This window comes from Alligator sinensis, unplaced genomic scaffold (assembly GCF_000455745.1).
Source record: "Alligator sinensis unplaced genomic scaffold, ASM45574v1 scaffold1448_1, whole genome shotgun sequence".
NCBI classification, from domain to species: domain Eukaryota; kingdom Metazoa; phylum Chordata; order Crocodylia; family Alligatoridae; genus Alligator; species Alligator sinensis.
This window is the reverse complement of record NW_005843803.1, coordinates 30,481-43,784: the sequence shown is the minus strand read 5'-3', so window position 1 is coordinate 43,784 and position 13,304 is coordinate 30,481. Positions and strand designations below refer to the sequence as shown.

At 47.1% G+C, this 13,304-nt stretch overlaps 1 protein-coding gene across 1 annotated transcript; it reads left to right on the top strand.

Moving 5' to 3' along the window:
* Positions 1-5,413: 5,413 nt before the first annotated feature.
* Positions 5,414-8,217, top strand: LOC102386078 (olfactory receptor 2T27-like). The gene is made up of 2 exons (XM_014527670.1): positions 5,414-5,419; positions 7,279-8,217. The coding sequence occupies exons 1-2, from the start codon at positions 5,414-5,416 to the stop codon at positions 8,215-8,217; spliced, it is 945 nt and encodes a 314-aa protein (XP_014383156.1).
* Positions 8,218-13,304: the final 5,087 nt, after the last annotated feature.

Sequence of the window (13,304 nt, the reverse complement as noted above, 5' to 3'; positions counted from 1 at the left end):
CTTTAGGGCCTTGGTGAACAGTTGCTCCCCTAGGCCTGATTTACACCCCTAATATACTTATTAGCTGTTACCAAGCCCCTCTGAGACTTCTCCAGGCTGAACAGTCCCAAGTCTTTCATCCTCTCCTCATATGACCTGCTCTCTAGGCCTCTATTTATGTGCTTGGCCCTCCTCTGGACTCTCTTGAGCTTCTCCACATCCTTTCTGAACTGTGGCACCCAGAACTGGACGCAGTATGCCAGCTGTGGTCTAACCAAGGCTGAGTTGAGTGGAAGGATGACATTCTTAGCCTTGCTCAAGATGCCTTGGTAGATGTATGCCAGTGTTTGACCACTATCCTTGCACTCCCTTCCTCATTGGACTATGGTTCAGCAAGGTCTCACCAACCAATCTCCTAAGCTTGTGGAAGTCAGCTTATCTAAAATGCAGGATTTCTAACCTACTGTCCAATTTCCTTGATTTATGGTGATGGAGAAAGTGATCATCTTTTGGTCACTGTCACCCAGCTTCCCGTTGATCCTCAGGCTGCTCAATTGATCGTCCCCTTTGGCCAGAACCAATTTAAGGAGTACCTTGCCCCTGCTCAGCCTGTAGACTTCTTGAGTTAGATAGAGCTCCTCAATGCAAGTGAGGAAGCTTTGTGACCAATCCAATCTTGCTGAGTGCTCATCCCATGAGATGTTTGGGTAGCTGAAGTCAACCCTGATGACTATGCCCCGAGAGCATACAGCCTCTGCCAGTTCTCTAGAGATTCCTAGCTGAGCTCTTCCTCTTGGTTTGGAGGTCTGTAGTAAACTCCTACAGTCCAATCTCCTTCCCATTGCTTTCCCTGTATCTTGACCCAGAGGGTCTCAAGTTGCCCTTCTTTTTTTCCAATCTTCACTTCTAGGGAGGTGTAATTTATTTCACAAAGAGAGCAACTCCTCTGCCCTTCTTCCCAACACAATCCCTCCTATACAGGGTGTAACTCCCTATACCTGTGGTCCACCTGGAGGAGAAGAAGGTGATTAGGAGCAGTCAGCATGGATTCACCAAGGGCAAGTCATGTATGATCAGCCTGATCACCTTCTATGACATGGTGATTAGCTCTGTGGGTGTGGGGAGACCAGTGGATGTGGTATACCTTGATTTGAGCAAGGCTTTTGATAATTCTCCCACAACATTCTTGCAGGAAACCTAAGGAATTATGGGCTGGATAAATGCACTGTAAGGTGGCCTGAAAAATGGCTGACTCATTGGGGTGACAGAGTAGTAATCAATGGCTCAATGTCTAGTTGGCAGCTGGTATCAAGCTGAGTGCCCCAGGGGGTTGGTCCTGGGGACAGTTTTCTTCAATGTCTTCATCAGTGATCTGGAAGATGGCACAGAGTGCACCCTCAGCAAGTTTGCAGATGACACCAAGCTGGGGTAGTTGTAGATATGCTGCAGGGTAGGTCTAGGATTCAGAGCAACCTAGACATATTGGAGGATTGGGCTAAAACAAATCTTATGAGGCCCAGCAAGGACAAGTGAAAAGTCCTGCACTTAGGACAGAATAATCCCATTCACTGGCACAGGCTGGGGTCTGACTGGCTGGGCAGCAGCTCTGCAGAAAATTCCCCGGAAGGTTACAATAGGCAGTAAGCTGAATATGAACCAACAGTGTGCGCTTGTTGCAAAAAAGGCTAATGACATACTGGGCTGCATTGGTACCAGCAGGTCATGGGAAGTGTTTGATTATTCCCCTGGTGAGGCCACATCTGGAGTACTTTGTTCAGTTTTGCACACCCCTTCCCCCCACAGAAAGGATGTAGACAAATTGGACAGGGTCCAGCAGAGGGAAACAAAAATGGTGAGGGGGCAGGGGGACATGATGCATGAGGAAAGATTGAGAGAACTGGGCTTATTTAGTCTAAAGAGGAGACTGAGTGAGGATTTAATTTGGGCCTTCAACTACCTGAAGGGGAGTTCAAAAAATGACAGAGCTAGACTGTCCTCAGTAAACAGAGACCCATTTATGGGCCTTGACACAGAGCTGGAGAATTTTGGGCCAAGGTAATGTATCTTGTAGCTGTACAGGACACGAGGCTGTCCCTTAGTTTCTGCTGGTACATATATGTTAACCAGAGCTCTCTCCTTCCTGTCCCAAATCTAAAACAGCCTCAAGTTCAGTTCTGGTCAGAGTCCAATTTAGGGCCTAAAGGGGGTGAAGGAGACTCTGACCCTTAATCTGTACTCTGGGAATCCTGTGGGTTTTCCAATGAAATATAGGCCAGATCTTGGTCTGTTGCTCTCCATGTGAATTTTTACATAGTTTTCTCTAGGAGAAGTGTTGGGACACTGCCTTTTTTGGTGGATTGATTACTTGAGAGATTTGTTAGGGGTTTGAGACTGCAGCAGCTCCCGCCCCCCCATTCAAAAGCTCTGTTGTTGCTCCCACACATCTGTGGCATGTTGCTCAGCAAGGTAGCTTCTGGCTTGGAAGTGAAAGGTCCTGGCTCCCAGCCTATCCCTCTGATCCCAGTACAACAAAAGCTTCCACTCCTGCACTATGATCCAACCTTTCTTCAAAGACTATGGTAGCAGCACAGGTTCCAAGGAAGTGGTAGAGAATAACTTGGTTAATTGCCTCATGGCCAAACAGCAGTGTGGTGCTTTGAGTGTTTTGCACCAAAATCAAAGTTACTCTAGTTTCATGCCCAGCCTAGGTAAATTGGTGTAGAGCTCAGGACATCCACTATCTCAGGTCAGTGTCTTAGCCAGTCAGCTATAGAGGAAGAAAAAAGAGAGAGAGAGAGAGAGAGAGAGAGAGATGGCACATTCACATGTAGAACATTTTCCTATCCTCTAGCTAAGTCCCATAGTAATGAGTTTCAGCTAACTCCATTCCTGGATATCTAATATCTAGGCTGGATCTGGACACAGCAACAGTGGCACTGGTTGCAAGAGTTATTGTGGCCATCCTTCACCCTCTGTTGCTGAACAGGACTCTCTGCCCTGGATGTCAGTGGTAGGCCCCATCTCAAATGGCAGACCCATCCACTACCCCTGAGGACCACATGCTAGTTCTTCAGTCCCTAAGTTTGACATCCCTGATCCGTGTAGTCTTGCATATATGTCCTGGTTCATAGGGTTATGTGCACAGGAACAGAATGCCAACTTGTGCATTAGTGGCTTTTGGGGACTTTCACAACGCAGATCTGGAGACAGCCAAACCTGAAAGCCTACAATATAATGTTATAAATTCTATTTCACTTTATAAAGCCTTAAAGGCATGGAAGTAACATATCCTCCTCTTGAAGTTGGCCCACTGAGAAGCTGAGAAAGGGAGATATGTGGAGCCAGGAGGAAGAGAACAAGACAGGGGTGTGCAGCTCAAGTTGCTGCCTCAGGTGGGAGGAGATCCTGCCTTCTAGCTTGGACCCCTGATCCTACTGAATAGAAACTTTTCCAGTGGTGTGAATCCAGGGAATGTAGGGTACAACACGCCAGCTCCAAGAGAAGAGTTAGACAGAGAAATGGTAAAGGGCTGAGCTGTGATTTGGTGGTTACTGCCCTGTGCTAGGCAACAGGAAATGCTGGTTCCAAAGTCTTCTGTGCAAAAGGTGCCTAGAATCTGGGTCTCCTTCACCTGGAAGATTGTCCTAATCATGTGGCAGAAAGGTGTGAGGGCTGCCTTCCACAGCTAACTGATTTTGGGCAGATGGGCCTGCTGGGCAGTTGTATGTCACCACTGAAGAAATCACCAGGCCTAGTTAACACAGGTATGTGTGAATCAGATGAACTAAATAATGGACTTTATTGTGGAGCAGTAGACCCCCTCTGCAGTCCCTCAGTTTCTCTCTCTAACTCATCTACCAGCTCCCAATTCCCAACATTTGTAGTCTTCCAAGTAAAGGAGTCTCTAAATCACAGCTTCTGTCACTACAATTACAAGGAAATTGAATCCCAAATTGTGCAAAAGTGGCAATAATTGCAGTTCTGTGGTTCCACACCAGCCATAAAGACATGAAATGAAAAATGATCTAGCACTTAAATCTACCTAGCTGTCAATCCTGCCTTTCCTAACTTTCCCATTAATCACCATCTTGCTTCTTAGATGCAAGTCCATTTTCAGACTTGTGTATCTACAGGCAAGCCAGTCTCAGATAACGAACTGCATTTATGGTTCTTACTCAAGAAAACCTCCTGCTTCTCTGTATAGAAACTCTGCAAAGCTGAGGTGTGTGGGCCTGGTCCCCTACCAGAATTAGTATTATTCAGTTAATGTAGAGCACTGAGACCCATTGTAGACCCACTGATTTTTTCCCCCTTGCTATGTTCAAAAGTGACCCCTTGATATGGGATTTGTTCCACAGGCATGTTGGAAGAATGGCTGGTCCTCATTGATAAATGTCATCTAGGAGCAGTTAGGGCCCGGATTCCTCTTGCACCAAAAGTTCCTAAATGTTGGGATGCTTTCCCTCGTGAACTAAAATAAAAACATTAATATTGGACAGTTCCCACTACATGTAACCACAGAACTTCATTTAGGAAGAAATTAAACATTGTTTTCCCCTTTCACAAAATGTTGTGTTTTGCAGCCTTTCCCATCTTGAGCCAAACAGAGGAAAAGACACCTCCTCAAGCAGAAGGCCACAGTTGTTGTTACATCTCTGTAGAGAAAGTTAGTGCAGGGCCTTACCTGTTTTTGAACTTTAATTAAAGACTTGGGAAAAGAGTCCCCAGGGCCTGGGAAAATTAATGTAATGGTTTTCTTTAGTGCTTTAAAATGCCCTCTGCTTGGATGATGTAATTCTCTCAATGTTGATTCAGCATATAACAGTCTGGCTTTTCTTGGAGAGTTACTTATGCTTTCAATCCCATAAGCACTTGATGTGGGAAGCTGTAGAAGTGAGTTGGAGATTCAGTGTTATTACTCTGTCTTAATTCGAGATTCTTTTTATGACCAGTGATCCAGTTTTTAGTCTATAGAAAGAACCACAAAGATCTTTTCATACTTCAAGCATGGACCTTTAACATAATATTTTTAATGTAATGGAATATTTCATTTTGGGAAAGGAAATGGTACTTAGGCACAAACAATTTTGAACTGATTGCTTTTTGCAAGAAAATAATATTCAGCAATATTATAGGATGGACAGGGCATATTAACTCAAATCCTCACTATCTGTCTGTAATGATGCAATGTTCTTTGACACTTGTTGATTTACAAAAATATGAGATTACAGGAGTTGCTTGTTTCTTTCCATATTGCAATAAATATTGATCACAAAATTATGGTTCTGTTATAGGTGTTTCTTTACTAGAGTGATGAGGAAATGAATGTGTCCTAGGAATAGAAAAACCCAGTAGACTAAATCTGGAAGAGTTCCTGGCTCAAGAGATCAATATTCTCTCCTTTTGGAACTGCTCTCTCAACTACATAAGACTGATGAAGGTAAGTCTCTGTTTCCTAAGGTTTGCCAGTTACAGAGGTTTAGATTTTCAAAAATAGGTATGACCTTCTACCAACACCACAGCTCTTCTATTTGCTTTTCTTTACCTAATTTCAGTCATGATTTTTAAATAAAGGTCAGAGTAAATGCGTCTTCATATCCTAATTAGTAGCATCAGTAATAACATGTATTAATTTTAGCAGAAGAATTTAAAATGTGATGAACATTATATGTAAAGGATACAGATACCTTCATGAATTAGTTGGACAGTCCCTCTTTAACTAAAGCAGAATGTTCCCCTTAGGGAAGCTCCATAAACCAGACCCTTGTTCATGGCAGTAGAAGCAGCAGTTTACAGAATGCTGAAAGGGGTGAAATCCTGATTGTACGGACATTATGGAGAGTAGCCTTATTAATTACCATTAACTGAGCCATAATTTCATTGAAAGTCTCAGATACAGATTTTTTATTCTGATCTCATTCAAATATTCATGTCTAGTTCTTTTGAATCCATCACCTAGTGAGAGCATGCAAGGTTTGCTTTGGTTTTTTTATGTGCCTCACAAGAATGAATCACATAGAGATTTGGATTTCAAAGATTAACCTTTGGGCTCTGTTCCTGGAAGCCTCCTACCTGTGTGAGACTTTGCACCCTGTTATTGTACTGAGTGGAGCTAGAGGCTCCACTATCACCCATGAAGCTGAGCATGCGCCAAGCTTTGCAAGATCAATACAAATAGCTTCTCTAAACTGTCTCCCTTATTTCACAAGCTACCCCGTGGACCCTGCTGGGGTTGGTAAAGGGCATGTTTCAGACACTTTGAGTTGCCTGGATCCTTTGTTTCCTTTGTTAAATCTTTGGCTGCCTCTACATGCGCTCGTTGGTGTTCTAATTAGAATGCATAGGAGTGGGCTTGATTAATTAAGTCTGCTCTGTATTCTAATTGGGAGGCTCCAGCATTGCCATAGCATCACATGGACTAAGCTCCCACATGTTGTAAAATGGCCATGATGCGCTTTATCTAAACCTCACTGAATGAGGTTTAAATAAACCATCCCACTGCCATTTTTGAATGTGGAGGGGCGTAATACATGTGACAGTCAGTTTAATTAGAGCAGCTCTCCAGGAACTGCAGCTGTTTGGAAAGGTATTTAGCAGACTTTGTGGGCATCTCTCAAGATGACTATGCGCATTTCTGCTACAGTCACAAACTTGTGACCCTCTTGGGCTATCAAGCCTGCACCTTAGCACCCGCACCACCCCAGCCCCCAGCTGCTTGGCCAGAACACGCAGAGTGATGACAGAGCCCTGGTTCCCCAGACCTACTGGAGAGGACCAGAGGGATGTATTAGGGGGACAATAACAAAGATAGGACAGCGCTGGAGGAGAGGCCGATTACAACACACACAATATGGCTGGATGTGCCTGTTTCAGTCACAGTGCAGAAAGTGGGACTGAATTGCATAGTCCTTCAGCCAAAAAGGTACTGAAGACCACAGCCAAACAATTGCTTATATTGTTCGAAAGAAAAAAAATATCCTTATTTGTATAAGGAATTCAAAAGTAGGGAAAAGAACAGGAAGGAAGCAAAAAGGGTTTTCTTTATTTAAAATAAATAAATAAATAAATAAAACAAACCAAAAAAACCCCCAGTAAATCTGTTCTAAGGGGGACCAGCAGGCAGCGAGGTGCTGAAGGCACCGTCCCAAAGGGAAGCTAGTCTGATTTCTGCTGCCACAGCTGTTTCCCCTGCTTGGAGCAGACAGCTCTTTTGCAAGTGGGCCACAAATCTGGCATCTCTAGGTTTGTCCAGTACAAAAGATGCACATCCTCTCAGCTTTCTCTCCTTATTTCCTTCAGGACCAACCAAGAGAAGTGCAAGTGGAAAGGCAAAATGCAACAGAGTTTATTCTGCTGGGACTGCTGAATCACAGCAAAGTCCACATGTTCTTCCTCGCTCTGATTTTGCTTGCCTTCATTACCGCTGTGTCTGGGAATGTTCTCCTCATGTTTCTAATCCAAGTGACTCCCTCCCTTCACACCCCCATGTACTTTTTCCTCAGCCAATTGGCCTTCATGGACATCTGCCCCAGTCTGTTTATAATCCCCAAAATGTCAGTGGACTTTCTGATCCCAGGCAACACCATTTCTGTGGCTGGCTGCGGGACTCAGGTTTTCCTCATGTTGACCACTGGAGTGGGAGAATGCCTCCTTCTGGCAGTCATGTCTTACGACAGGTATGTAGCCATTTGCAAACCCTTGCAGTACCCCGTCCTCCTGAGCAGACGAATCTGCCTCGGCCTGACAGCTGCAATATGGATTTGTGTACCCATAAATGCTTTGATTCATACCATGTATACCATGCGTCTGCCCTACTGTGGCTCAAAATCCATTGACCACTTCTTCTGTGAGGTTCCAGCCCTGCTCAAATTGTCCTGCTCCGACACCTCCACCTATGAGACTGTGGTATTTGTAAATAGCATTGTTGTCCTCTTCATCCCTTTTTCCATCATAGTAGCCTCTTACACATATATCCTCTCTACGGTCCTGAAGATGAAGTCAACCACAGGACAGCAGAAGGCTCTGGCCACCTGCTCCTCACACCTGACTGTGGTCGGGCTGTTCTACGGGGCAGCAATGTTCACATACATGAAACCCAGTGCTGAGCACTCAACACGGCAAGACAAGGTTGTGCCTGTGTTTTACTCCATTGTCACCCCCGTTCTGAATCCTGTCATATACAGCCTGAGAAACAGGGATGTTTTAGGAGCCCTTAGGAGGATGGTTGGAAAGTACTGAGTCCTCTTGTAAAATTGATAATTGTAGTTTCCTGTTATGTGACTGGTCTGATCAAAGCCAAGAGAATATTCTGGAAGATTCAGAACAAAGAAACCTTAAATTTCTGAGGCCTCTGCCTTAACTGTCTGTGTCCTTCTGCAAAACAAGGGTATTCAGACTCCTCTATCACTTGATCCTTTCAGAAAAGCCTTCCAGCCCCTGTTGCAGGAGATTTAACCAGATTATTGCAAGACTACGTGGGATTGGAAACCTGCATAGCCCATGTCCTGCAAAAGGATGAAATTCTCTTGCAGGACATAGGTCAAGTGTTCAAACAGACACATGCCCAGCAGCCACTTTTCCAGGTGGAATTGGGCTTCTCCTACCCACATCTGTTTTAAACCTGTTAAACTTCACAGAGCTCAACAGTCGAATCCTTGGGTTTTACCAGAGACTGGGGAGGGCGGGGGGGAAGAGCTTCATTTGAATTGTCATCTTTCTTTCTTTGGTAGCTTTAATCATGAGAAATGGGAACTCACTATTGACAAGTAGGTTTATATATTTTGTTTGAAGTAGATGAACTTGGTTAATGCACTGCATCACTAAAAAGGAAAGAGAGAAAAATAGGAAGCTTCCTAACTTTACATCCATGATGAGACTTTGAACATGGAGGCAGTGAAAAGGAAAGGGTTTCTTTCTCTGTACCTGGAAGAACTGGAACAGACTGGGATACAAAATTTACTGAATGCAAGTACCGATTCAAATAAAATAATTGACGAATGGCTATAATCCTCCATTCCCCTCTCACTTTTAGAATTTGCCAGATAGTGTGGTATCTTGACCCTGTAGCAGAGTTGGGGGTTTTCTTATCTCAAAAACCTTTAAGCTTCATGTAGCTCTTTATTTCCTAGACACACTTGCCTCTCAGGAGCCATCAGCAACCTAAACCAGCACTCAATAGCTTAACTCAATATAGCCCATAAACCTTTGGGTAAGTTCCCCCTGATGTCGGCCTTTTCATCTAAACTCTGGAGCTACGCATGTAATGAGAGAAATGCTCAGCTTGTATTACATTGCCAAGAAGTTCTCTCCCTGGGGGCGATTGCTTGGTGGGCTCTGGGGCAGTGATCTTGGCATATCACTTAGGCCCCTGCTTAGTTTGGTGAAGGCAAGCAGTGCAACATCTTCCACACGGGGCACGCCTGGAAGTGAACATAGAATGACCTGGGGAGGGAAGATGGAGTCTGAATCTATTCCCTTGGGAGCATATGCCTGCTGCTCCGAGATCAGCAACTGTATGAGAAAAGTCCTGGCCTCAGAGCACAGAGATGAATGACCTGCTCCTTGAGGTTGCTTGAAGGTAATGGGGCAAGAATTGATCCTAGTCATCCCTCCGGCTGTCAGCAGGAGCTTGAGGAGGGGGGGTGGGCACCAAGCCTCCCTGCTCTGCTGCAGCCAGGGTAGGGCCAGGACACAGAGCATGGCATTTCCTATGCTCCCATGACCTCCACACCCAGCTTCCAGTTGGCACTGCACAGTCGTGGCACTGCCCCACCCTGCTTTATCATACTGCCACATCATCCTTTCCCCTCCCTAGCCCAAGAAAAGAGTGACCTGAACCCAGAGCTTCACTCTGAGGATTATGGCCTTGGTCCTCTTGCTTTCAACCCCTCCTATGCAACCTGCTGCAATCCAGGACAGCTCCGGGCAATGCAGGACTGCTGGGGAGGGGGAGGAACTTCCCTCCACGGTTGAGCTGTTAACTCCTGACACTTGACATGGTCCTTCTCTTCCTGCACCCAGCAAAGGTAACTGTGGTTTTGTCTCAGGTGGGGATCTTGGCTCCAGCCTTGCCGTTAACAAAATGAGGAGGAGAAGGAACGTGATTCAAGTTCCCAATTTCCCGTCCACTTCCAGTGTCCTCTGGGGAGTCCACCGCCCCAACTGGGTACTCCTGTGTTGGGACCATATTGTTTCTGTCCCTGAACACAAACAGGTCTGTCCCAACCTTTTCTCAAAGGGGTGCTGGGATCTCATGAGGCTGCAGCATGTCCTCGTTTGCCCACCCACTCCCAATGCACCCTTTTGCACCCCCGTGTTCTCCTTTCTATTTTGTACCAACCAAGGTCACCAAGGGCATCCTAAGTCCAATTAATTTTTAAATTATTAATTACAATTTGGGGTCAAAGTAAATGGGAGGTAACTTGGGCTTTGGGAATAAGGAAGGCCTGGCATGGGACTGTGGGTCCCTCCACCTCTTGTCCCTGCAAAAAAAGGGAAGAACAGGGGAAATGTTAGGAAAAATCTCAAGCTGCCTGGTTTCCAGGCACAAATATCTCCTTTGTGGTCTCTGTTGTGCCCATGCTGGCTGCAAACTGTGCTGGTCTGGGCTGAGCAGGACACTGCCTCACTTCAGCTGTCATTTCCTGCCAGTGCCTACAGTTGTTCTGGCACTTTCCAGTTGTGCGGGACGGCCGTAGTCTCCCTGCATAATAGCATGGAGCTTCCTCCCTGCCCTGCAGGGCTTTGTCACCCTCATCCTGATGGGCCCAAAAAGCTCCTTCTTTCGGGGCCCAAGCGGAGCCTCAGTCCCAAACAAGACCCTCCCTGGGGAAGCTGCCTGCGGTGGATGGTATTTCCCACAACACCCTTGCATATGAACACAGGCTCCCGGAGTGCAGGCTCCTTTCTCTGCGCGTGTGTGTTTGTACGCATCCATCATCCACAGCCCAATAACCCCATGAGTGACCTCTCACCAGACACAGAAACATCTACCCCTTGAGAGCACAGGGCGGTGCTCCAGGACTTCACCTTCCGACGCAGTACCCCCAGCTTCTCCATGCCACGCAGACGGACAAGGGCTTTTTCCAGCTCCTCCAGCTGCCGGTTTCGTTGGTCCCATTTATGGACAGGGAGGAAAGCCCGGCAGATCTGAATTTTCAGGCAGTCCTGGAGACTGGTGATATCCTGCCAGGAAACAGAGTCCTTTAAGCACCTTAACATTGCCATGGGCTGGGGATCTTTCTGCACACTCTGTGGGATCCCGAGGGGGTGGGAGGCTGTGCCGTCCTGCACACTGTCGACAGCAGCCCCAGAAATCACAGGGCCCTGGCAGGCAGCTCAGACTCTGCGCAGGGTTGCCCAAGAGGGCTCCTGCCCAACCTGCCTGAACACAGCCTTTCCTGAGGCAACAGCAGGCCTGAGGCACCATTAGCTCCTAGGCACTGGAACGAGACCACATGGGAGTAGTGCTCAAAGCACAGGGCTCCCAGGCGCCATCCATGGCTCTGCCAATGACCCTCATGCAGCCTGTGCCTTGGTTTCCCCATCTCCACAAGCAGACCATAGGCACATGGCTGGAAATGCTCAGGTCATGCCACACTCACCTGGTTGGTGCTGCCGGGTGCCAAACATCTGTCCATTGTCCTTGTCCGGCCTTGTTGGGGGGAGCTGGTCTTGGACCTGGCAGGAGGGGCCCTCAGGCTTTCAGGAGGGGTTAGAGGGATTAGCTTGTTTTGCTGGCTGCCCGGGACCTGGAGCTCTGGGAGCTGGAGGAAGGGAAGAGAGGATTGGCAGAAGGCACTCTGGGGCCCAGTCTCCCCGGGTGGGGATGACCTACTCTGTTGCAGTTTGTGGGCAAGCAGTAGGGGCACTTTCCCTATGTAGTGGGGAACACCATGGTCCTGAAGTCCTGGGTCCTGCCAAAGACTATTATAGGCCCTGCTCCCCACGGGAAAGCTCTGCTTGTTCTGAGGCCAGGTGCTTTGAGAGGTAATATTGTACAGCCTGAAGCTCCTGAAATCTTCAGCAGCAGGAACTGAAGGGAGAAGGCGAGTATGAGGACGTGGGAGGCAACGTTTATGTAATTATTTGGGTCCGTATTGTTCAGAAATCCTACATGGTTCTGCAGAAGACCAGGTGAAGGATCCTTACAAAGCTGTTTGGTCAGATCTGATAGGAAAGAACCCGCATTAGCATGTCTAGAGGACGGGCAGATGGCATCAACCTTGGGCAAGTGTTGCACTCTTCAATCCTCAACAACACCTTGCTCAGGGCACCACATTTCTCATCATGCCTCTGCAAGACAGGCAGTCACTCCTGCAGGTTGGCAGAAGCCCAAACATGAGATTTAAATGTGATTCCATTGCAAGAGCCCAAACTACAGACCAGGAGCATAGGGGTTAACACTACAGGGATGGAGAAGCAGCAGAAAAAGGAAACAGACAGCAACACACTAGGTGACAGTCAGAAGAGACTCACAAATTGAACAGCAAGAGGTTGCAAGGACCCCCAAGCACATGAGATGGGAGAACATGCACAGACCCAGACAATGTCCTGCATCGGAAAGCCTCAGGTGAGAGACAGAACCAGCGTGCAAGACTTCCCAACCTAGGACAAGAGAAACGAAGGAGAAGCCCTAGCAAGCCACTTACATGCACTGGGAGGGATCCTGGTCCTCTCTCCATTCTTCTCTTTTTCCTCAAACTGTCCTTATAAACCAGGGGTGTCCAACCTTTTTGAATGTAGGGCCGGATCACAAACTTTTTATCACTCGGTGAGCCAGTGAGCCATATTCGAAGACCTCACAGGAAGTGATGTCACGTGACCTTTGACAGAAGTTGCAGGAAGTGACAATCAAATGGGTCTGGAAATGTGGTTTAAAAACCAAAATAAGCATGCATGCATGTATGTGCACACATGTGTGCCCTCCCTTGTATCTCTCCATCCTGCATGTCCTGGTCTGAGGGACAAATGCAGCCTCTGGGCCAGGCTCCTTCTGCCTCTCGCCCAGCCCGGCTCCGGCAACCACGCAGCCTGCATTGCCGGCCCGGCCCCGAGGCGCCCCTAGCTCCGCGCGGGAACTTACCCTGTGCCTCCGTCCACCATGCACGTGGGCAGGGCACAGGCCATGCTGCAGCTCCCCCGGCCATGGAGCAGGTACCGCGGGCCAGATAAAAATGGCTTGGTGGGCCGCATGGCAGCCCATGGGCCGTATGTTGGACAAGCCTGTTATAAACTATGGGGTATCTTATCACTAGGGGATATTAATAATTTCTCAAAAACTAATTCCTACTACTTCTAAGATAAATCTACTGACTATATAATTG